We start from the raw sequence: 23735 nt of genomic DNA on the forward strand, positions 1-23735 counted from the left end.
TCTGTTAGTTTCGCTCAACTCAAAGTGAGCCAACTTACATATCATGATCAACTGCACAGGCAGACAAATCACTAACATGGACTCCGGGGACAAGCCCAAGCTGTCGGTTATTTATTCACCGTTGCCTGAGAGAATTAAGACAGCTCCTAACTGAAATGTTAGCCGAAGACTGTACAGAAATGCGACGCTTCATCACCAGAGAGATCATCGGGAGAGAATAAACATTACAGCTGCATAACGCTGCTTCCTCCCAGGGATTCAAGTACTTAAACTGTATTAATGACCATAATTAGCTCATCATATGTTTGATTTATATTACATTCGCTGCTGCTTTTCAGCCTAGTTAATTGGACTTCCAGGCAAGAATGTCATTGCTTTGGTTTGACAGGTGGGCTAGATCATTCAAATCATTTCAACTAATCCATGACATGAAAGTAAAGAGTTTAAATAATCACCACACTTGTAAACTGCACCTAAAGCAGGGAGGCATGCCGTTATGGGTTTCAGTCATGAGCGAGGCTTACCTCACTGTTGCCTACTTTCCAAAATACAGATTAAAATACATCTATTACCACTTACCTGTTCTTTTTCTGCCTATCAGTTCCGTAACTTCATCATACACGACGGCTACCGAACCCGCAGAACAGCATGACATTGCTGATCAGGAATAAACCAAATAGCTGTCTATGGCTGCATGCGAAACCTTAGGCAGCTGACTCGTTGCCCCGCTCCAAGGGCACCTCCGTAAACAGTTTCGGACAGGCTTCTGAGGCAGCGTGACGTAAATTATATTTGAAATATAAATGGAGAGCACCTTGGCGATAACCAAGCAAATATTTAGCGACAACACTAATTTCCCGGTATAAACACAATCAAAAGTTGTTGGAAGTGAAAATAAAACTTACGCTTGTACGAAAACTTCCCTCCAACCGCATTCTCTGACGCTATTTTACTTTTCTGAGCTCGACCAGAATCGACTAAAGCCACTCCCCTTCGGATAAACACGCAACAACGTAGGATACATCCTACAACAAGGAAACAGGAAACATCCTACAACATTGTTGGATATGAAGGGCAGCGAAGGGTACATCTACACTGCCTTCAAAAATCGATCAGATGAAGGGATCTCATGAGACAGGAAGTGAAGCTAACGATGGATTCGGACGTGCCTCGATGCCTTCCTACCTTGGGACCTTCGGATACAGCCTACGTATTTCTGGCAAAGCAGCACTGCACACGCCAGGCTACAGCATCTCTCTCAGCTGAAATGTTGTACTATGGCACATGGAAAAGTCGTTCTTAATCATTTCTTTCTAAGAAAAGTGAAAAATTTGATCTTTCCACTTTCCTTTTGTATTTATATATATATATATATATATATATATATATATATATATATATATATATATATATATATATATATATATATATATATATAAATAAAAGGATGTACAAAGAGACATTTAGACAAAGATCTTGTGATAAATTTTCCCTTTAATCAGCTTGCCTGTTTTTAAATGGTCCGTTAACACTGTGGATTTCTTTTACAAAATAATGATCGATCGGTGTGCCTTCGTTCGGTGCGCCTTCCTTCGAGTGTTCAGAGGTAAGCGCTATAGCGTTTATGTAATCTATACAGTAGCCATTAAGTTCCACGTTAAAACCAGTCTGCCTCTGCTGTGCCCTTGAGAAAGGTCCAAGCTTCATTTCACGTCAGACATGCGAGGCTATGGGAGGAAATTATAAAGAAAAGCCAAAAGTGACCTCTTTGAGCGAGTTCATCTTGGCGCTGAAGTGAGGGGTCTTGAGCATCCGCAGGAGGATGTCCAACCTCAGGTCATCCACCACGTTCACCAGCTCCCGCTGGAACCTCATGCACAGCAGTTTAATGGCGGACAGAAGGTCTGGAATGCTCACCAACCTCTACGTAAAGACAATGGATAGAATGTCGAAATATTTTTACAAAGAGTGGAGAATAAAATTTTGTTTTAAAAAGCAGTGCTGTATTAGTGTCTACATGAACTGTACCTTGTCCTTTAGGTCTTTCTCTTCAAGATTCTGCACGTATGTGATCATCTTGTGGATGACCGGGTCCAGCATTGGCTGCAACATACAAAGACCTTTCAGTCGCAGCTTAACCAGAGGGGCAAGTGGGGCAAAGCACCAGCATACATCAGCCTTTCAACACATGCTAATCGTCCTAAAGTCCTCATTTGCAACGTTTTAAAATTCAGTCGAAATTCTAATGACCTCTCTTGAATGACCAGAAGAGATATAAACACATGCTACTATTTGACAGATATACAGCTGAGGTCATAAGTTTACATACACCTTGCAGAATCTACAAAATGTTTAAATAATTTAATAAAAAAAAAAAGAGAGATCATACAAACTGCATGTTGTTTTTCATTTAGTTCTGCCCTGAATAAACTATTCCACATAACAGATGTTTACATATAGTGCACAAGACGCAATAATAACTGAATTTACACAAAGGAACCCGTTCAAAAGTTTACACACACTGGATTCTTAATCCTGTGTGTCGTTACCTGGAGGATCAACGACATGATGTGTTTATGTTTTGTGAGAGTTGTTCATGAGTCACTTGTTTGTCCTGAGCAGTTAAACCGCCCACTGTTCTTCAGAAAAATCCTCCACATATTTGATCCCTTTCCAACAGTGACTATATGATGTTCAGATCCATCTTTTCACACTGAGGGACTCGTACACAGCTATTACAAACAATTTTGCAAGGCGTACGTATGTAACCGTAAGCCTACGTTTGTCGTGGAATCTTCTTCTCAAAAATAAAAACTTCTCGGAGTCTCTGGGTTTTGATGCCAGAAAATCAACTTTGTTACAAAGCGACAGAGTCGAGACGTCCGCCGAGTATCTGACGGACTCGATCTCGATACGCTCGTAAATCTATAGTCAGCAGCCGCTGATGATTTCCTCTTAATATTTTACTTTCGCTACTAACAGTACATCGCGGATTCTTCTATAAAAATGTAATAATGCTAAAATCTCATGCTGCACACACCCACTCAAACTTCTGTTCAACTCTAGATGACTAAAAGCATGCGTAGATGATGCTCATGGTTCCTGTGGATAAAGAAAAAATCCGAGATGTACGCTACCGGTCAAAAGTTTAGATACACACTCATCAAAACTCTGGAGTAACACAAATGGAGCTATGGGAATTATGTTGTGATAAAAAAAAAAAATCCAAAATAATTTAGTATTTTAGCATCTTCAAAAGTAGACCCGCTTTTTGCCGAGAATTTCCAGAAATGTATTCTTGGCATTTTCTCACCCGATTTCTTGAGGAATTTCCCTGAGATGTTTTTTCTCCCCTACGCTGGACAACTTATCGGCTGCTTTTTGGAGTCGTCCGTTTAAACAAAAAAGGAAGATTTTTTTTGTAAATAAAATGTTCGTTTGCTAATGTTGGCACGATTAGAATTTTTGTCGACAACACCGATTTCAAAACATTTCATCATACACCTACAGATCAAAAGCTTTTCAAGATCATGAGTAGTGTTTATGTGGGGAAACGGGCATGGAGACACTGACCTGGACCAGGCTGGAGTTCAGGTACTCCGCACACACGCCGAGCGGCTGCACCAGCGCAGACACACACTGAACAGAGAAGAGAGAGAAAAACGATTACACAAACCCGAGATACGTTCCCGAACGCCTCCAGACACGCTCGGAGTCGGGATGACCGCAAACGCTCGTGTGATGCCGATGTGCACTGGCAGGAAGTCGATTCTTTTCTAATGACGGCACATACCAAAGTTCATTATTTCACTTATATGCTAAAACATCTTATTAAAGAATGACGGGGCATACTTTTTATCCACGTCCAGTTACATTTAACATCATAGAACGTCTGGGAAAGAAGTTAGTTCCTGTTAAACATTTGTTGCCTTACTGGCCTCTTCGTGTTTTTTTTTTCTTTCTCTTGCAGTTAATACAACAAAAACTACAGCGTGTTTTCCTCCGAGTGTTACACAGCGTTCACACTGGAGACTCCTTACGAATTTTTAAAAATCAACATGTTTTTAATCCGTTTATATGGAGCGTAGCCATGAAAACCTCCGTGTCGGCTGTTAATATACCGTAGAAACGCTAACATTAGCGCGAGTGCATGAATATGAACCTGTGATCTGCGTCCTCAGGAAGACTCGCACCTCTACACACACACTCTTTCATGCTGGATGGCAGCGGCAGAGACGCAAAGCCTGGATGAATCGCTCCTCTGTTCTGGATTCAATGATTTCGCTTCCGTTTGCAGAGTGGGAATGAATTAAACCGGCACAGGGGAGGAGAGAAGAGGGAAGCTTCCTTCTCTTATTCTTCCCATCAGGCTCTCTTTCAGGAAGGCGGCGTCTAGAGCGCTCGGCATGTCTGGCTTTATGCCGACGGCGTAGCAGCTACAGCAGGTCAGGTGAAGCGATGGAAGACACCCCCCCCCCTCAAAAGCTGCCTACATCCTACATCCTGTTCCTGTGTCAGTTATTCACATGCAAATCCTCAAATCAAAGCATCTTTTCCCTGTCAGAGCGCGATCTCCCGACGCTGGCGCTCATGCTAATGCGCGCCTTCAAAAGACGGACCCGAAACAAGGCTGCTTTAGAGGCTAAGACAAGGGGAGGCATTTAAACCGATGCGCAGAGGGGGTGACTCTAGCCTCGACTCGTAAGTAGCGGGTTGTTCCTGTATACACACATCTACGCACACACACCTGTTGTACTGCTGTAGGAACGGGGTCAAGTGAAACCTCTTCCATGAGGCCTGATGACGCACTGATGGTTCGCTCAGCGGTGTATAGTATTTGACCGACACCTGTTTACATTTCTCTTCCTCTTTCTCTCCTTTCCATGATGAAATGGGACCGCTTGCTTACAGTGTGAGCCTGTGAGAGCGTTTGAGCCTGTGAGAGCGTGTTTGAGCCTGTGAGTGTGTTCACAGAGGCACTAAAGAGGGCTTTGACTCACTTTCATTTTCTAATCAGATTCCTCTACCTTCTTCCTTGTGATGGGAAGTTAAGGCGTTTACCACACACACACACACACACACACACACAAACACACATACACTTCCTATCGTTGCACTTCTTCACACTGCAGCTACCCGGAGTTGAGTTTTAAGCTTAAGGGCGCTTTCACACCATTCAGTCCATTTGCCTTGGAGCAAAATGTATATTTTTGGTAAATTTGTTATTTGGTTTTATTTCAGACAGCCAAAAAAAAAAAAAAAAAAAAAAAAAAAATTCTGTGTGGTGGGCGTGTAGGAATAAAAATATATTCATAAATGTATTTTCACTCATGGGCGACGGAAGAACAAACCAACCTCATGCCGTGTGCGCACAGAAATCCCCGAACACGGCAATCCCGGAGCCAGAACTCCATGAATAATGAGATAATTATATTAATAACTAGTTTAAAATATTTTGCGTATCGAATCCATAATTTATTTTCCCTTTTCAGTCCCTCCAGGAGTTTTAGATTCTACAATCGCACAAATTAACGCAAAGTCGAGCAAACGCCGCATTATTCGGAGACGCTTACTCGATTACAGTCATGGGGAAAAGAAAGTGCGCCCTCCTTCAATTCCATGTTTTTGTATATCAGGACCTAAATAACAATCGTGTGTTGCTCCACAACTTCTGTAAACAAACAAATAATTTATTTCTAAAACACACACAACATATTTCAATTCTTCCTCCCAGTATTCAGAAACTACAATATAAAACAATTGTTATTTAGGCCCAGATAACTAAAAACAAAATGACTGAATGTAGCCGACTTACCCCGATCTCCATCTCCTCTTGATTCAGCTTGCTCTGAATGGCAGTGAAGCCGCCCATCTCTCCAAACTGCGGCGGGGAAGAGAAAAACAGAGGTATGATTACATCACATTTAGAAAGAAGTCTGTCACATTACAGTCTGGGAAATTCTTTTCTTTGCGTGGTCCCGCTTGTTAGGAAGTTTAGGTCAGAGCGCAGGAGCAGCCATGATCCGGCAGCCCTGGAGCGTAGAGGGTTAAGGGCCAAAATTGGCAGCTTTGTGGTGCGGAAGCTTGAACCCCCAGCCATCTGATCAGTAACCCAGAGCCTTATACTGCTGTGCTACTTTTCGCTCAGCTGCACTACTGTACGCTACAGGCCTAAAACGGCACATAAAGGCGTGTTCCTCTTTTCCAATGTTAATGTTCTTGATGGGGTAGCGTCATTCATTTAGAACTGCTTGTTCAATTGAAAATGTGCAGGTGGCAAAAGACAGCAAACTGCTATTGCTATTTAACCGCATGATGAATGAAAATATTTAAGAGATGAGCTGTTTACCCGATTCACAAGGTCCACTAGCCATCCGTGAGGCTCCTGTTTTGACACACAAAGAACAACGACTTATAGCTCAATTCATTGATTCAGGCCATAGAACTGTGCCTGGTGTTAATTGTAATAACATGCATAGGACATTAGAAACTAATCCAACCTTTGTGTAAGATTAGGCAGAAATATAACCAACAAATATAAACAGACAACTAAATAACAAACTAAATACATTCAAGCACACACACATGAGTAAAACTGCTGTAATACACAACTCACAAGCACACAATTCACTCTTCCTTTACCAGGACAGATTTATCACATGGGTAAAAAAGCAAACACACTTTCTGTAAGATCAAGATCACCTTCTGGTAACTGGAACTGGGAGAGACGGCAAACATGCTGTCTTCCCCAAACACCTCGGCCCAGTTCCTCTGACTCGCCTTCATACGGTTCTTGAAGTGATACTCGTTATCGGGGTTAAAGGCCTGCGAAACGAAAACAGACACAGAAGAGACGGTCACATGTGTTTAGTAAGTGCACTACGGTGAGACCCTGTAACATTAGAAGACGACAAGTCACTGATCTTTTATAATACTATGATTGTCACAGTGCACTCGGGTGCTTTTTGAGCTTTTGATAAGAAACTGTAGAATCCAATATGGATGTTTAAGCTTCTGTAGAACTGATAAATACCACTGGGTGTTAATAGGGATTCATTTAGCAAGATTCATAGCAATCATTTAAAGTGCATTCCCGCTTTAAAATTAGATCTCTGTACGCTCTAAGAAAAAGAAAAAAGAAAAAAAAAACTTCCTTATGAACCCTTATAAAATCTTTGATAAATGATGTCACAGTAAAACGTTTCTCACACGTAGAGGGTATAATTCCAAAAACTGGAAGAATCTGATTCCATGTTAAACTTTCTGAAGGCTTACAGAACTCTTTAGATCTTGGCACGATGACGCCACACACCCCGACAGCAAAGGGAGACACCAGACACTAGATACGAGAGGGGTATAAATACCCCTGCACCCTCTTAGCAGGTTCTAATCCCTGGCACCCGATCTTCAACACCTGATTCTATTTTATGGATTTGAAGGTGCGATAAATGTAGGGGTATACTTACTTTTTCCATGTGACTAACCTGCTTTGTCTTCATTTAAATTGTGAAAATTACTACACAGTGTCGATTATTTGATAGAGTGCATCACCTTTACTAATAGGCACGGTTTCAAACAGGATCAAAGGTTTGCTTGTCTATATATATATATATAAAAAAACACAAGTTCCATGGGGTGTACTTACTTTTTCACACGACTGTATGGGTGTGATCAAGTGTGTTTATCAGAAAGTAATCTGCGTTTCAAGCAGGTAATGGATGTCGGAAATGCTGTTAAGTGAAATATGTATGATAAATGAAATGCCATGACAGCACTTCTCTATGTGAGGCCATGATGTGGAGACGCTAACAGACACACGACAAAGGGCTTTCATGTCTGGGTCAATGTGTGAGAGAGTGTGTGTGTGTGTGTGTGTGTGTGTGTGTGTGTGTGTGTGTGTGTGTGTGTGTGTGTGTGTGTGTGTGCGTGCGCGTGTGTGCGCTCACCATAGTGAGTACTCCCATAAGGCCAGTAGGGATGGGGTCCTGTTTGACCCTCTCTGCCACTAGATCAACTAGCAGCATCAGCATGTTGTAGATCCCCTCATGGATCTCTGTGCCCCACTTATGCACTGCACTAGACATCAACAACTGGAGAGGAACCGAGAGCAAACGTGAGCGAGAAAGAGAAAGACAGGCAGAGCAAAATGAAACCTAAAGGCTGTTTCGCGTGATGTTAAGCGTCATCTTTTCCTGATCTATCGACCACACCTTTTTGAAGGCCTCGGGCATGCATCTGTCCATGAATCTCTTACAGTTCTCATCTGCATCAGCCAGGCCTGCCGACACAAAAGGAAAGAGATTACGATCAGACGTTGCTTAATCTGATCCACACCCTCACACACACTGCTGTCATACCCATTCTGGCGAGGCTGGTGGAGGCGATGAGACACTTCCCGAGCGACTCCTCTCTCTTGTATGGGATTGACCAGTGGTCCGTGAACACCCTGCTCTCCAGCTCATACAGGTTGGTGGTGGGAAACTCCATATTGCCCCCTGAACAGTTCCCATTCTCATCATTCGCCCTCTGAGACACACACACACACACACAAACACACACACAGAGCAAGGGAGAAAGAGCAAGATTACATTGAAGTCATATAGGCCAAATGATCATTTACAGGAAATTTATAAATAAGGAATTTCATCAGTTATGAATCTTTTGTAATGCATCGTGTTTATACGCTTCAGTCACATATTTCTGGGCATATTTTTTTTGCTGATAGTTAGTTGGTAGCGGTGGTAAAATCTACAAAATGAATAACAGTTATGTATAATGAAGAGTAGGTTTAAAAAAAAAAAAAAAAACTCCTATATTTTTAAGAAGCTCAGAAATTGGGAGATTGGAGAGAACATTCGGCTCTGCTGTTAATTAGCAAACTGCCTAATAGCGAACGTCACCAAACAATAAAACTGGGACGCGTCAGTCTCTAGATAGTAAACATACCCGTAAACGTGTGTGTGTGTGTGTGTGTGTAAGTGACATGGCTGTACTCGTGTGGTGCTCTGTGAGGGAACATGGCTTGCGTGCACAGCTGTTGCTCCACATCAGTACTTGCTGACTCCACAGCATTGCTCCTCATGAAAAACACGACACTGTCCGAGTTTCCTACGCCTCCAGCGTGCTAAAATGGCACCGAGGACGCTTTCACATATGCAGCCTTTAATCCGTGGTGGGTTTTTCTGTCCAAGAGCATCTCAGTGACGTGATCTCAGTGGACTTCCATGGAAACCCGACCGCAGAGAGAAAGTGATTTGGTCCAACTGCAACCCAACTGCAGCACGTCAACATAACACGCTGTATAATATGAGCTGCAGGCAGCATTTTATTATTATTATTAAATATTTTTATGTAGATGTGAGCTGTTAATCTGAGCCATGAGGCACAAACTGAGCCAAATGCTGTCCACAGAAACGCCATGTGTTTTGGATAATTGGAACAAAGAGAGAAAATAAACACTGAACCCATACACAAAATGTACCAGTCACTGATGTCATTATTTAGTCATTTACCTAGCGCAGACTTCATGCTTAGGGGAATGTTTGTTGTTGTTATTTCTATGTGCGCGTGTCAAAGGTCTTGTTCACTATTTTTCTGACCAGTGATTAAAAGCTGTATGAATACGGTTTCAGCCAGACCCGCCCCTCAACGTCGTTCGTTTTTGTTTCAAAGGTTGTTTTTTTTGCTGTTTTATTATGAGCAGTGTGAAACCAAACAAACCAAATCTTTGACTTTTGCTTGAATTTGGCAAATGAACTAATGGATCAGTCTGTACAGGATTTCAGGGAGTTGTTTTTATTGTGATCGTTGCAGCGTTTTCCCCGCAAAATGTGTGATGCAACTTGGAGTTTTTGTGCTTTTTTTTGAAGAAAACTACTCGAATTGGCGAAATCACAATTGCGCAGAATTGTTTTGCGCGGTCTTTCGCAGTGATGTCTGTTGGTAAATGAGACCTTTAAGCTGTACTCATGTTCGATGCATGCGAAACGAAGAGGGCTTCGGCTGAATGCGTGTTGTGATGTCACATTTTGGAAAAATAAAGTTTTAAATCGCAAGCTCCTCGGAATATTGCGGAGTCTGCTCGGTTTTGCGTTCGTTTCTGCGATGGAAGAAATCCCAAAATCCTAGAGGGAGTAATAAATGCTTAGCAACTCTGGTGATCACTTGTTGGGTGATGCTGCATTGTTGTTATTCCTGTGAGAAGTCAGTGAGTGTGTGCTACACATTAAAAGAAAAGACACTTTCCGATTCAGCTTTTCCCCCCAGTGGCTTCATGGCCACGTTAATGAGAAATCCGGTGTAGAATTATTGGAGATAACAAAAGAGTTGTAAGCCGTAAGAAGAACATCAGACGATGCTCCATTAACTGATCAGTTCAACAGTTAAATATTCAGTGGCATGCCAGTAAACACCACCATCAATCGGCTTCCCAAAATCCAGCAACACTGGATAGTTGTAGGAAACCTGAAATAATTTTCTTTTTTCCCCTCCTTAAATTAGATTACTGTAACATTATTAAATGAGCATGCCTTCAGAAACATGCAGCTCCTTACATAACTTCAGGGAAATAACATCCGTCAATCATCTAAATAATTACATTTCCGGGACATCGCTGGGGCTTTTAGGGGATTTTTTTTTAGGGGCTACTACACAAATTAAAATAAGAGCGTACGGCTACGTCCCAAACCACGTACTTACCCATTATATAAAAGGAGTAATACATGCATTTCAGCTACTATATAGTAGGTAAGTACGTGGTTTGGGACGTAGCCGTGCTCTCTTATTTTAATTTGGGTAGTAGCTTTTTTGAATTTTCCTGGTCTTGGTGCTATTCTATAAATGTTGTTTGTCAGACTTGTTTGACAAGCTAGGGTTTTGGTTTCCTTTCACTTCTACGTGGTTTGGGACGCAGCCCACGGCTTCAAGCAGTCGTCTATTAGCACGTACAGCATGACAAATAATTAACTGCACTTGAAGCTTTCGTAAAATTAAAAATGAAACACTCAAAACTGTATACGGTGCCATAATGAACACGAACTGCATGGCGATACGTGAAATTCTGGAGGGAATGTCGGACGGCGTGGCGTGGGGACGTAATGACGTGTGACGTTAATCCATCTATGATCTATAACATGTAAAACCTGAACATGAAAGGGATATTCTAAAAGCGACTCATGTAAACACCTTCAATCAGAATATTGTCTTATTCAGAATAAGGTCCATTATTAGATTTTTGCTGTCCATGTAAACTTAGTCAGAGTTTTTAACCCCTGCGATCACTAGCAAGCAAGGAAGGATTAGTTTTATCTGTGGTTACCTCTGACTATATAAAAAAAAAAAAAAAAGGGAAGAGAAAAGAAACAAATGCTGTTTCAACATAGACAGATATCCAGGCGTCAAGCTTTACTGTGTCTAAACAAACCTACAACACACCTACAAAACAGAAACTAGGTGCAACATTGGTGACCCGTCATCTTCACCTCACCACACCTGGTTGCGTGGCTGCTTTTATAAAAGACAAGAAGAGCTTGAAGCTAATGACACTGACACGAACGTCTCCGCCAAGAACTAGTCTCGTCCTTCTGGTTATTAACTTGTACGCGTCACACATCTTTAACATATACTTCAAACAGGAAGGAAGTTATTAAGGAAAAAGATCTTGCTAACATTTGACCTTGACCCTGTTTGGAGCAATACCTAAACATAATCAGTTCATCTGCTGGTTACAATGATAATTCCATATAAATCCTTCTTGAAATATCACGCTAATGACAATCTCAGATGGATGGACGGACAGCCCTAAAACAATGTCTTCAACACCTACTGTGATCGTGGAGACATAAGTGTCTATAGGCCTAGATGATGTTTAAAAACATACAATAGCATGACATAAAGTCCCCTCTGAAACTACTGGAACGGCAAGGCCAATTCATTTGTTTGTGCTGTACACCAAAGACATTTGGGCTTGAGACCAAAAGATGGAGATAAGACGAGAGCTTAGGATTTCATCTTTTATTTCCTATTATTTATATGTAGATGTGTTAAACGATATAGAACACAGCACATTTTGTATCAGAGCAAAAATACTGGAACATCTGACTGACGGGTGTTTCTTGTTACCGAGTGTATCCTGTTAGACTGATTGTTTAAACAATAAACAGTCCTAAAGGCTGCATTTGTTGTTAAAAAGATAAGCCAACATGAAGATCAGAGAGCTGTCTATGGGAGAAAAGCAAGCCATTTAGAAGCTGAGAAAAGATGGGAAATCTATCAGAGGCACTGCACAAACGCTGGACATAGCCAATACAATGACTTGGAATGTCCTGAAAAAGAAAGAAACCACTGGTGTACTGAGCAACGGACACTGAATGGGTTGGTCAAGGGAAACAACAACAGCTGATGACAAACATTGTGAGAGCTGTGAAAAAAAAACCTAAAAACAATAGTCAGTGACCACCAATAACCTTCAGAGGACAGGGTCCCTGTTTGATCCTGAACTCGGGTAACTCTCTGTGTAGAGCTTTGCATGATCTCCCAGTGACCTTATGGGGTTCCTCCCGGTTCTCCGGTTTCCCCCAGCCTCCGGTAGGTGGACTGGCTACTCTAGATTGCTCCTAGGTGTGAATGAGTGTGTACATGCTGCCCGGGATGAATCCAGGATGTATTCCCACCTCACACCCGGTGTTCGTGATATAGGCTTCGAAAGTACCGTGACCCGGACGAGGATGAAGTTACTGAAGATGACTGAATGAACGCGCACTAGATATTGTCATGTTGGTCACAAACATAGCGACAACAATCAGTGTATGTCACATCCTTTTTAAAAAAAAAATTATTTACAGAAGTCCCATTAACTCCATAGCCCAAAAGACTCTTCTACAGAGACGGCCATTTAAATTCCAGCTCACATCTGCGGAATTAAGCAGCAGAAATTGACATGCTTCAGTCCTTAAAATGATAATGACTTATGCTCTATATTTGTCCCTTGTTAATTATGCATTGACTCAACAGTGTGGGACGGCGGCATGTCAGCCTCCATCAGAGCTGTCTCAACTTGTCTCATTCGGGAGATCAAACTGTGAGCTGCTGAAGTCTGATAAACGACAAAATTCAGCCCTTGGGTCTGTCGTGTCACAAATGCAGTATAAGGACAGTGTAAACGCATACCTAGCTTTTCCAACAGGTCCAACATTTTAAAATGGTGGTCTAGAATCACATGCCTCTACACTCACAGCCTTAATATTCTAGTTTCCATTTTATTATTCATAAAATTAAACATTGCAAGGGGTCTGCGATATGACAAATATTACCTCACGGTACACATTTGTAGGACACATGAGCACAGCATACAAGTAACTAGCGAACTGCTGGCAAAAAGGAAGGGCTGCATTAAAGGTAAGATTTGTGGGCGGAAAAAAGGTCTCGAACGGTTAAAGAGTTTGGAGTTGAACAAGATTTGAATTATTATTACTTCCAGCTTTATTATAAATTATTATTTCCAGCTTTATTATAAATTATTATTTCCAGCTTTATCATAAATTATTATTTCCAGCTTTATCATAAATTATTATTATTACTTCCAGCTTTATTATAAATTATAATTTCCAGCTTTATTATAAATTATTATTATTACTTCCAGCTTTATTATAAATTATAATTTCCAGCTTTATTATAAATTATTTCCAGCTTTATCATAAATTATTATTTCCAGCTTTATTATAAATTATTATTATTACTTCCAGCTTTATTATACATTATTATTTCCAGCTTTATTATAAATTATTATTATTACTTCCAGCTTTATTATAAATTATTATTTCCAGCTTTATTATAAATGATTATTTCCAGCTTTATCATAAATTATTATTTCCAGCTTTATTATAAATTATTATTATTACTTCCAGCTTTATTATACATTATTTTATTACTTCCAGCTTTATTATAAATTATTATTACTTGAAAATAAAAATAAACATGAAAATAAACAGCCTTGAGCACTAAAATAAGCGTTGTGAGGATGAAGTTGCAAAACCGATAAACTTGCTTCCAGCAGCTTAAAAATTGCTTAGTCAGTTTCTGGGATGAGCAGATATCAGAATTCTGCAACCTGATATTGTTGACATTCTGCAGAACAAACACCAGTTAACTGATACTGCCTTGGACCTGGTGTGCGCCTGAGAGGTCTGAAAACTCCTGCGTTTGCTGCTAGGAGGCTGCGAGGACATCGCATGCAACACACACACACACACACACACACACACACACACACACACACACACACTGGCTGGCCCTCGCTGCTCGGTTCTCAGCATGCTGCATCACACAAAGCACTGCATGAACATTCACCCCTCTTTAACTTTCCACATGTTGGAACGTTACAACCTGGAACTGAAAACCACTGAATCGGGATTATATCTTATGTCGCTTTATGAGATATAATCCTAGTTAAGTCCATTTCAGTTCCAGGCTGTAGCATTACAACAGACGGGTAAGTTCAAGAGGGGTGAATACTTATGCAAGGCACAGCTCATGGTTCAGCTCCTGACCTCAGTAGGCTGATTACAGAACACTCTTAACTTCCGCGGTACGAAAACGAGCGTTACGCCACAAATGTTGTTTCATGAGCTGGAACTAATGAACTCTGCATCATGAATAGCTTCCAGAAACATGGAGTGGCGAAAGCGTTCTCTTCCTGGAGCCCCTTCAAGTCAACCTGTCGTATAATTGTGTGTGTGTGTGTGTAACAAAGGGTATGAGAAAAGCTGTGCTTATACAGCACAATGGAAATGTGTGTGTACTAGTACTACTTCTTGGCATGTTACAGTGGTTGTGTTACTGGTTTTAGCAAACCATTAAGTCATTTTGAAGATCTGCAAGGAATAAGACACTAAATTATTCAACTGCATCTCTTATGGTTTGGAAACGTGGCTAATTTTGTTTTAAAGGTCTCATACAATAGATTTACACGCATACAGGATCAAAAAACATTTTTTGCTCATAATTTAAACCCCCCCCCGTGTCACAAACGACTCGTTAAATGATCCGCTCTACAGGATTCATTCTAAACTCCTCCTTTCAGAGAGCACACGCTGATCTATTTGGTCAGATGTCCCAGTCTGTTGTGATTGGTCTACTGTCAACGTGTTTAAAAAAGGAAACGCCCACTTCCATAACGAGTTTCAGCTCTGTCTGCGTGCGAGCAGCCAATGAAGACCAGAGGCGGGGCTTTTTGTTACAAACCTACATAGGTTAGTACAGGAAGTACTCCCCTCCTGTCATAATAGGGGAGGCTTGGTGGGGAGGGTTTAGTTACAAAAAATTGAGAACCTCTGCTTTAGATCAATCAACATCCAGACATATCCCCTTGTTAAATCTGTAACACTATACAGTTTGCTGGTTTCAGGAGGAAAATATACATCACTCATCACAGTTAGCTGGCTAGACTGTTGCAAACAAAAAATGAGGAGCCCGGGGAACACGGAGGAGCCCGGGGAACACGGAGGAGCCCGGGGAACACGGAGGAGCCCGGGGAACATGGAGGAGCCCGGGGAACACGGAGGCGTCTGTGGGTTTTTTTTCCCATCCACTTTGTAGCTCTAATGCACTGAGGTAGAAAATGATGTCATTCTCACTTCCAAGTGGGAAGTTTGAAGAAGTGGCGAGTGATACTCTGAAGATGTTCCGTCTGTTCTAAACTGTGTATTAGTAGATACAATGCTGAACTAGGGTACGAGAGAAAGCAGGCCCATGTAATGTAAAGCTGGCATTTACGCAAGATACCCTTTTTTTTTTTTGCTTTAAGATACTCTACTTGACTGATTTTTGAATTGATGTTATCGCATCTTCTGATTCACACCGGGTGCTTCTCGGAAGGGTTTGTGATGCGTGTAAGACAGGAGTTACGATCCACACCGGCTGTGTTAGACGGATGTTTTTTTAACTCCCGTACATAACCAGCATAAACATAACGAAAATCCACGCAAATCACACTTTCTACATGCTGTTAACTTCCACTCAATTCAGGCATAGTACATACACCTCTACACAACCCCCCATCCGAAACCCACCCACAAAACCCTTCCAGTACTCAGATCAGCACAATACTGAATACTAGTGACGACCTGCCTACATCAATCACTGACTATACAGTTAATATTAAACATCACACTATGATGAAGTTAAAGGATAACCTAGTTGAAAATAAATAAATAACCTTTTCAGGCCAAATCTGATGAACAGATGCCTCTAGCAGAGCCTTTACTGGAACTTTGAACAAAATCAACAAAATATCTGCTGGTGTGAAAAACACCTTGACGACCAGAATTCAGAGGCGTTTCTATGTACGCGTGTTTTGAGTTTAAGGGAAGCCACAGAGCTGCACACACAGACTGCAGACTATGTTTAGATGGTGGTTGTGGTTCCGTGACACCTGTGATGCTTCTGGAACTGACTTGAGTGGAGCAAAATAAGAATATATGCGTGTGTGCGTGCGTGTCTGCGTGTGTGTGTTCGCACGTGTGTGTACTAAGGGTGAACCAAACAGCAGGATGTTTTTGAAACTTTAAGCTCTTCACTGATGTCATGGTGTCTACATGATGTTTTGAAATTAGAATTTAAATACAATAATAATAATAATAATAATAATAATAATAATACAATGTGACCTTTATGACATCAGTCCGAGCAGGATTCAGCAGAGGATTTTTTGTGATCGTTGCTTCCAAAAATGCTTGATTTTGCTTGGCTTTTTACAAAAAATTGCCATGCAACTTGTGAGTTTTTGGTGCTTTTTTTGTTGAAATCTACTTGAATTGGCGAAGGTACAATTGCACGAAATTGTTTTGCGCGGTCTTTCGCATGTGAATCAAAGAGGGCTTTAGCTGAATGCGCGTTGTGATGATGTCACATGCGGTGTCTTGGCCCAAATCTGCAGAACGTCTGCGGTACTTCTGAGACTTCTGGCTCCTTTAAATATTGAGAAGTTTGCTTGAGTTTGTGTTCAGTTCTGCGAGGGACTGTTATTTGGGCACTTGATCATTAGCAGGTCACATGATCATAATGTGTGTAGGCTGTAGCTGTGCTACATGGCTAAATGTTGCCATTTTAAACATTGTCCATATTTTATTGTTCCGAACGCACCGGCGTGTATATTTCTGAGCAGAGCTCATGTTGAGAATGATATAAAGAAGCACATGCTTAGTTCAGACTTATATATACACAGCCTGTATGCTCAATTTTTTTTCTTGGCCAGTTCTTTCCCACCAATCAGCTCTCCCCCACCATCATGAGAGGTTGAAGGACATCACACGCTTCCTCCGTGACACGTGAAGCCAACCGGCCGCATCTTTTTGAACTGCTGCCTCACAGGGAGGCGTAACACCGTCTGAGGAAAGCGCTATCCGCCCACTTCTGCATGCATGAGCTCAGAGGCGCTGATGATTGGCTAGTGGTCGCTGTGATTGACAGGTACGCCATCCCAGATTCTTACTCAAACACCAACTATGCATCTGGCAATATTAGTGACAAGGCAGTGTATGGATGTTGGAGGACGCACGTGTCAGGACACTGCAAATGTAACGTGTCCCATGAGACCTCTGTACGTGCTTTGAGTAAGCAGGTCACTGAGCCTGTTTCTACAGACACAACGTACTCAGCAAATACACAATATGAGTGATCTTTGCTCAGGTGCTGTTGTATTTGAGTTGGTTTTATGATGAGACATCTGTATTGTGTGTCACTACGATGTGTGTGTGTGTGCGCAGTGTGTACTGGAACATCGAAATCTCAGTCTGTTGCTGTTTACCAGAACGTGGCCTTGGGAATAGTATTGCTCCCTGCACTATTTATAGCCCCGAGACTCGAGACCTGTGACACCCGACACAAACAAACGCAGCTTCACAAAACACGCAAGCAAACAGACGAAGCTAGATAACTTCAAATAATTAAATAAAACTGCAAATAAATAAATAAATAAATAAATAAATAAATAAATAAATAAATCAGCTAGCCAGCTCTCTGATGGATTTGTAAAATAAATAAATAAATAAATAAATAAATAGATAAATAAATCAGCTAGCCAGCTCTCTGATGGATTTGTAAAATAAATAAATAAATAAATAAATACATACATAAATACTCTGAAAATTCATACAGCTGAATTTCGAACACTTTGTTGTTTACACCGTGAGGCGGAGGGATTTTTTTGTGTCGTTCTGTACAGAATGTTCCAGCATGGAGACTTTTGGGACAGTCTGTACAGAACGACCACCGCCTCACGGTGTACATCAGACAGCAGCAGGACAATTAGCAAAATGGCTTCCGAAATGTTTCATACTTGCGTGTATATATTTCCAGACAGCCGTTAAGAATGTCTATGACAAAAGAAAAACCTACTGAAATCATTCTCAAGGCTGGACCTGGAAGCTGTCGTAAGGTTGTGGAAACATAGCAAGCACATCACACACACACACACACACACACGACACTGTTAACAAACTGGGAGCAAAAGTTGGGAGAGACGACCGTGTGTGTTTGCACAGAAATGGCTGGATCATGTAGAGGATGTTTCGTAAATAAAGTTCACTTTAAAAGTGTTCATTTCCCCTATGTGTGGAGATTTCTAGAACACTCTGTATACCACAGCCTGCGAGTCTCTATAAGATCCAGCATGGAAAATATGCGATTCAATTTGTGCCAAAAGTATTGAGCGTAACTTTTCAAGAAACGAACTACAATACACGACGTGAAAGAAGAAAAACGAGCGCTCTGAAACTGAACACAGTGGACTCGGTGGAAAAAAGGTAACCTGATCTTCAAATAAACAGCGTTCTATTTGAACGGTTGTCTAAGCTTCCTTTTCGCTAATCACGGTTTATGAACGAAGCTTACGACCGTCATTCTGACACAAATCTCTCTGGCGTGTGGGCGGGGCTTAACGCCGATTTCCTCTCATCGGCGAGTGAGCTTGAGAGAAAGGTACGTTCACACATGCAGCGGCTTGCGGTGACAAAGTGACCGGAGATCGTTCGCTTTCAATGAGATCTGGCGGCATGAGTGATTCGACGTGGGCGTGTCCGGCAACACGACAAAGTTGAACTTTATGCAAGTTTGGAGCGACTTGGTGCAGCGACGACCAATGGGAGTGAAGACGTGATCCATAGCCGCCCATAAGCTAAACTGGCGCTTTCGCCGCAGAAAGAGCACGCGCTGCTTCTCCGTCATTTCGCACGATATGATGTACATATACACTGGTGAAATTTATACACAAACGCCAGACTGTTGCATTTTAGCTGCAAGAAAACTGAATTGCTGTCAAAAAGTGGAATGCTAGTTGCGCCACCCACTGATCAGTGTTACTATGGTAACCAGTAACAGGAACGCCTACTGGCGACTTCGTAGTACAGCGAGGGGCGACTTGTATGTGTGAGCGCAGCTTAAGAGTGTGTTTAAATGTTTCACCTAGAATAAAAATATCATGATCTCACGGAATTAATGAAGAACACAAAATGTGGTCATAATTTCCCGGTAATACAAATGTGTAGGCTAGTGTGCATGTTGCGTTACACGTGAGAAACCAGTCAAGCTAGCTAGCATATTTTACAATGGACAGATTCGAAGAGCGACATGGACCTCCACCCTCCACTTGGAAAGCGACTGCATGTGCATGTTGTAGATTTTATGAATTGGAAGGACAAAGAGAACAAGAGGCGTGCCGTGTGCGAGCGCCGTCATACCGAGAAGGAGTATATCTGGAATACGCCAAACATGACGTTTCCGTCTGGAGCTGGAGCAAAACCAGTCCGTTAGCTTACCTGCTAAACAGGAAATCTACGAGTAAAGAGGCTAAACTTCCACTTCATTCAGAAAGTCTCGCGGCGAATAAAACTCGGAACCACTGCTGAAAACCGGGGCTTTCTGAGCTACAGCTTGGAAAAAAAAAAAAAAAAGATGGATAGAATTATAAAGAGATCAGAAAATAGTCATGATGACACCTTGTTATTAGAGCGGCTCTAAATGCCACTGCTTTTCGGACCAGATGGAGAAGGATGACTGAGTGGGCTAGAAAACCGCATACACAATGTTCAGGGAGTATCATCAATAATGATTAAAGAAGCTTAGAGAGAGAGAGTACAAAAGAGAGTGAAAGAGAGTAAAAGAGAGAGCAAAAGAGAGAGAGCACAAAAGAGAAAGAGTGAGAGAGAGAGAAAGAGAGAGAGAGAGCGAGCGAGTGAGTTTTGGAAACAGGCTGGGACTAAAATAAGCTCCATACAGGTTTTTCTGTGTGCGCTGCATCTTTTAAAGCCGGGATAATGTTTTGCTTGTGAAGAGATGTGACAGGTTAGACACTGGGCTGAGTAGTAGAACAGCGTATTCTCTCTGTAGGGTTGTACGATATACTGGTACTACGGTAGTATCACGATACTAAAGCTTCAAAATCCCGCCGACGCCACTGTATTGCTGGAACAGTAGTATCGTCAATACGGTAGTACCGTAAGTAATGTAGTACGTGCGGCACTTAATACTATTTTCACTAAAACGACACATCCCACTGCTTTCCCCGAATACACAACGGTTAGGGACGCTTCATTTAACCTAAATTCTTTACCTTAATCTTTAAAGAGTTCCTGTTTGCTACCAAGAGAGCTAATGTTACGCTAACCGCTGTGAAAATAATAAAATTAGCCATGTTGGATTTGCTTTTTCACACCATGCCAGCTTCTAGGGCTATTTCCATGCGAGAAATGTGTAAGGAAGTCTGTATAAGGTTTTTAATCTAGTTTTCTCTAAAACTACGTTAGGTTTGACTTTATTGTTAACTGTACAGGAAAGGGTTAAGACCGGTACAGTCTAATAAAACATGTACCTTCTGCCAGAATCCATTATCCTTGAAACATGTCGGTGAGTCTTCTCCTAATATTAATAACGTGTGTGTCGTCCCAGAGTGAGCTATTCCACAGCGAGTGGAGACGACCTGATCCCAGCCATGTGAAAACAGCAACGTTTCTTTTGCCAACGATGGGGCTGATTTCATGGAGTGTGTTCATGGTGCACTGGTCCCAGTCAGTTTGCCCTTTGTTGTTAATAAACAAGTTCATTATGGGTTTTAGGTCAGTGGTACTGGAGGTATTAGATCCACTCAGAGTGCCTCTTTTGCAGCAGTGTCTGCTTCTTCATGCCCATGTTTGCTAGTAAGTGAGCTTACGTTACACTAACCGCTGTGCCTAAATACTAAAAGGTGCTTGAAGTTCTTGCAATCGGCTTTTTGAAATTTAAGTACTGGAAAACCTTGAAAATAGCCATTTTCTCTCTAGTGGTGGAGGTTTGAATTACTAAAAGAGTTGGGGGCGTGTCCGGAAGAAAACATGCCGGAATCGACGGATGCAACGTCTGTAGTTGATGTTGAATTCGCTGAAACTGAATGTTTACTTGTCTCAAAAGCTGATTTCAGTTCATTGTGCATTTGGTAAATGCTGCAAGTTACCGTCACTTTTTTTTCCATTTACAATAAAACAAAGCTAAATCGCCTGCACAAAAACACGACAGCGTTGTACAATTACGATATAATATGTAACGATAAAGTTTACAGTGGCTTCATAAATTGATTAAAAACATCAAAACACTAAACACACCTGATGCACATTCATATTGCGAGTGTGAGAGAGAGCGAGAGTGAGTGAGAGTGAGTGTGTGTGAGTGTGTGTAACTGGCTCAGTGCAGATGCATGGACGTGTGTGTGTGTGTGTGTGTAATTTGCTCAGTGCAGATGCGTGGACGTGCACGCGTGTGCGTGTGTGTGATTGATTCAGTGCAGATGCGTGGACGTGTGTGTGATTAGTCCTGGTGTAAAGTTTCGCTCCTCCACTCAGAGGGCTCAGCGGTGTCACTCACCCAGAAGCCGACGTGCTCCGTACACCAGAGCTGAGCGTTCAAGGCTAACGTTCCATCTGCCAAGTGAATCTGCTAGCATGCTACTGTGTGATCGGCAGACGTATCGAATCAAGAGCTTCGTACTGAACAATGCGATATTCCGTATCGTTAATAATAACACCCCTGGTTATTACCTTATGTTACATGTCCATATCTTTTTAGCTGATTTAATGAATAATCTGCACCCAGAACACGGGACTGAGCAAGACGCTTTAGCTTTCACTCTCGAATCACTTTATGGTTTCCCCATAAATACACAGCCACCATGCAGAGCTTACAGGTCTCCCAAATCTAAGCGCTACTCTGGCAGCCATGTGAAATGTTACACCATATTCATGGTATACGCTCATGTGACAAGCATCATAAGACATAAATATCGAAATCCATTCGCTGTACCTTATTATTATTATCATCATCATCATCATCTATACCTTATACAAGCATAATATGTACCAAAATAACCACAACATTTTCTCAGTATGGATATTATTACATTTTGATTAGAGGTTATAACTCGTAAATCCCGACCAGAAAAAACTTGGTCTCCTCACCTCAGAGTTCCTCCGAGTCCCTCCGAGTTCAGGATACAAGGAAGGAACGAAGAAAAGAAAAAAGAAAACGACACGGTTCACAAGTCCAACACTTCCCACCTCAACCAATCAGCATTCGCCACAGATTTGCACAGCACATTCTTCTGTACACCTACAATGAAGCAATAAGGCACGAGCAAGAGCGCGGTTAAACCGGGCACACATCGGGCACGTTCGCTGCGGTACAAATCCGAGTGCGATTGTCCTCGGTCAAAATCTTTTTAAGATCATGAGAAACATTCGTTCAACTGTCCCCAAACTTTTGACAGGTAGTGTAAATAAATAAATAAATAAATAAATAAATAAATCTTAGTGCTATTATGCTCAGCAGATATTATGCTCAGCAGAGGACAACGTTCCCCTGACACTCATGGTACAGGTGTGTTATGGGAACTAATGATGCAGTCATTGGCTAAAACACATGCACAGGTTAGTTTACTTCCTGAACAAGTGCGGACCCGAGTACGAGTTGCGTTCACAGTCGCGGGAATCACAGCACAGTTCCAGAGAAACCGAACTCAGACCACCTCCTACAGGTAGTCTCGGGTTCGGTACCCCGGTGCGCTTCCCGGTCCGCATGACAGCTTTCACATGATCGATTTTTCATGCAAACTGTGCTCTGTTTCGGATTAAACTGCCAGTGTGAAAACCTCTTGAATATCGGCATGTCTGTGATCCGGCTGTAGGCAGGAGCGCCGCGAGTAATCACAGTCGTGCCGATATTCAGCATCGTACCATATTGCTTTTATAAATAATGTAGTAGGGCTGCAACTAACGATTATTTTCATAATTAATTAGTTGGCTGATTTTTTTTTTTTTATTAATCAGATTGGGGGCGGGGCAAACTTTCAGTACCATTTTTTCCTTTATTTAAAATAAAATCCACAAACTGAGTGTTACAAATATAAACTTCAGACTAAAACTTTGCACAATGAGCCACCACACACCAGACTATATATCATTCATTTAGGACTGTAGTGTAATTCCATGCTTTTTGTGCATCCATAAAAAATTAAGCATAAACACTTAGTTTATTTTATATAAAAGTATATAAACAGTAAAGTGAAGAAAGTCAGTGTCAGTGACCCTGGGTATCTGCTAAAGCTAGCGGTGTCACATTACATGCGTATGACGTCATGTGCCATGTGACGGTGGAGTACATAGTGTAAGTGTATAGTACTTCATTTGGGACACAACTTTAGTATTTACTCTCTGCAG

At 41.6% G+C, this 23735-nt stretch overlaps 1 protein-coding gene across 2 annotated transcripts in view; it reads right to left on the reverse strand.

Moving 5' to 3' along the window:
• usp24 (ubiquitin specific peptidase 24) overlaps nucleotides 1–23735 on the reverse strand; it is a 67594-nt gene that overhangs the window by 39637 nt on the left and 4222 nt on the right. For both annotated transcript variants that reach the window (XM_017455884.3, XM_017455883.3), the window contains exons 2-10: nucleotides 8358–8526; nucleotides 8211–8278; nucleotides 7947–8090; nucleotides 6703–6825; nucleotides 6350–6385; nucleotides 5816–5881; nucleotides 3574–3639; nucleotides 2029–2103; nucleotides 1765–1923 (exon numbers count right to left, since the gene is read on the reverse strand). In XM_017455884.3, coding sequence (XP_017311373.1) covers nucleotides 1765–1923; nucleotides 2029–2103; nucleotides 3574–3639; nucleotides 5816–5881; nucleotides 6350–6385; nucleotides 6703–6825; nucleotides 7947–8090; nucleotides 8211–8278; nucleotides 8358–8526 — 906 coding nt within the window. The remainder of the gene's footprint in view (nucleotides 1–1764; nucleotides 1924–2028; nucleotides 2104–3573; nucleotides 3640–5815; nucleotides 5882–6349; nucleotides 6386–6702; nucleotides 6826–7946; nucleotides 8091–8210; nucleotides 8279–8357; nucleotides 8527–23735) is intronic.

The sequence above is a fragment of the Ictalurus punctatus genome, chromosome 25, assembly GCF_001660625.3.
Source record: "Ictalurus punctatus breed USDA103 chromosome 25, Coco_2.0, whole genome shotgun sequence".
NCBI lineage: Eukaryota > Metazoa > Chordata > Actinopteri > Siluriformes > Ictaluridae > Ictalurus > Ictalurus punctatus.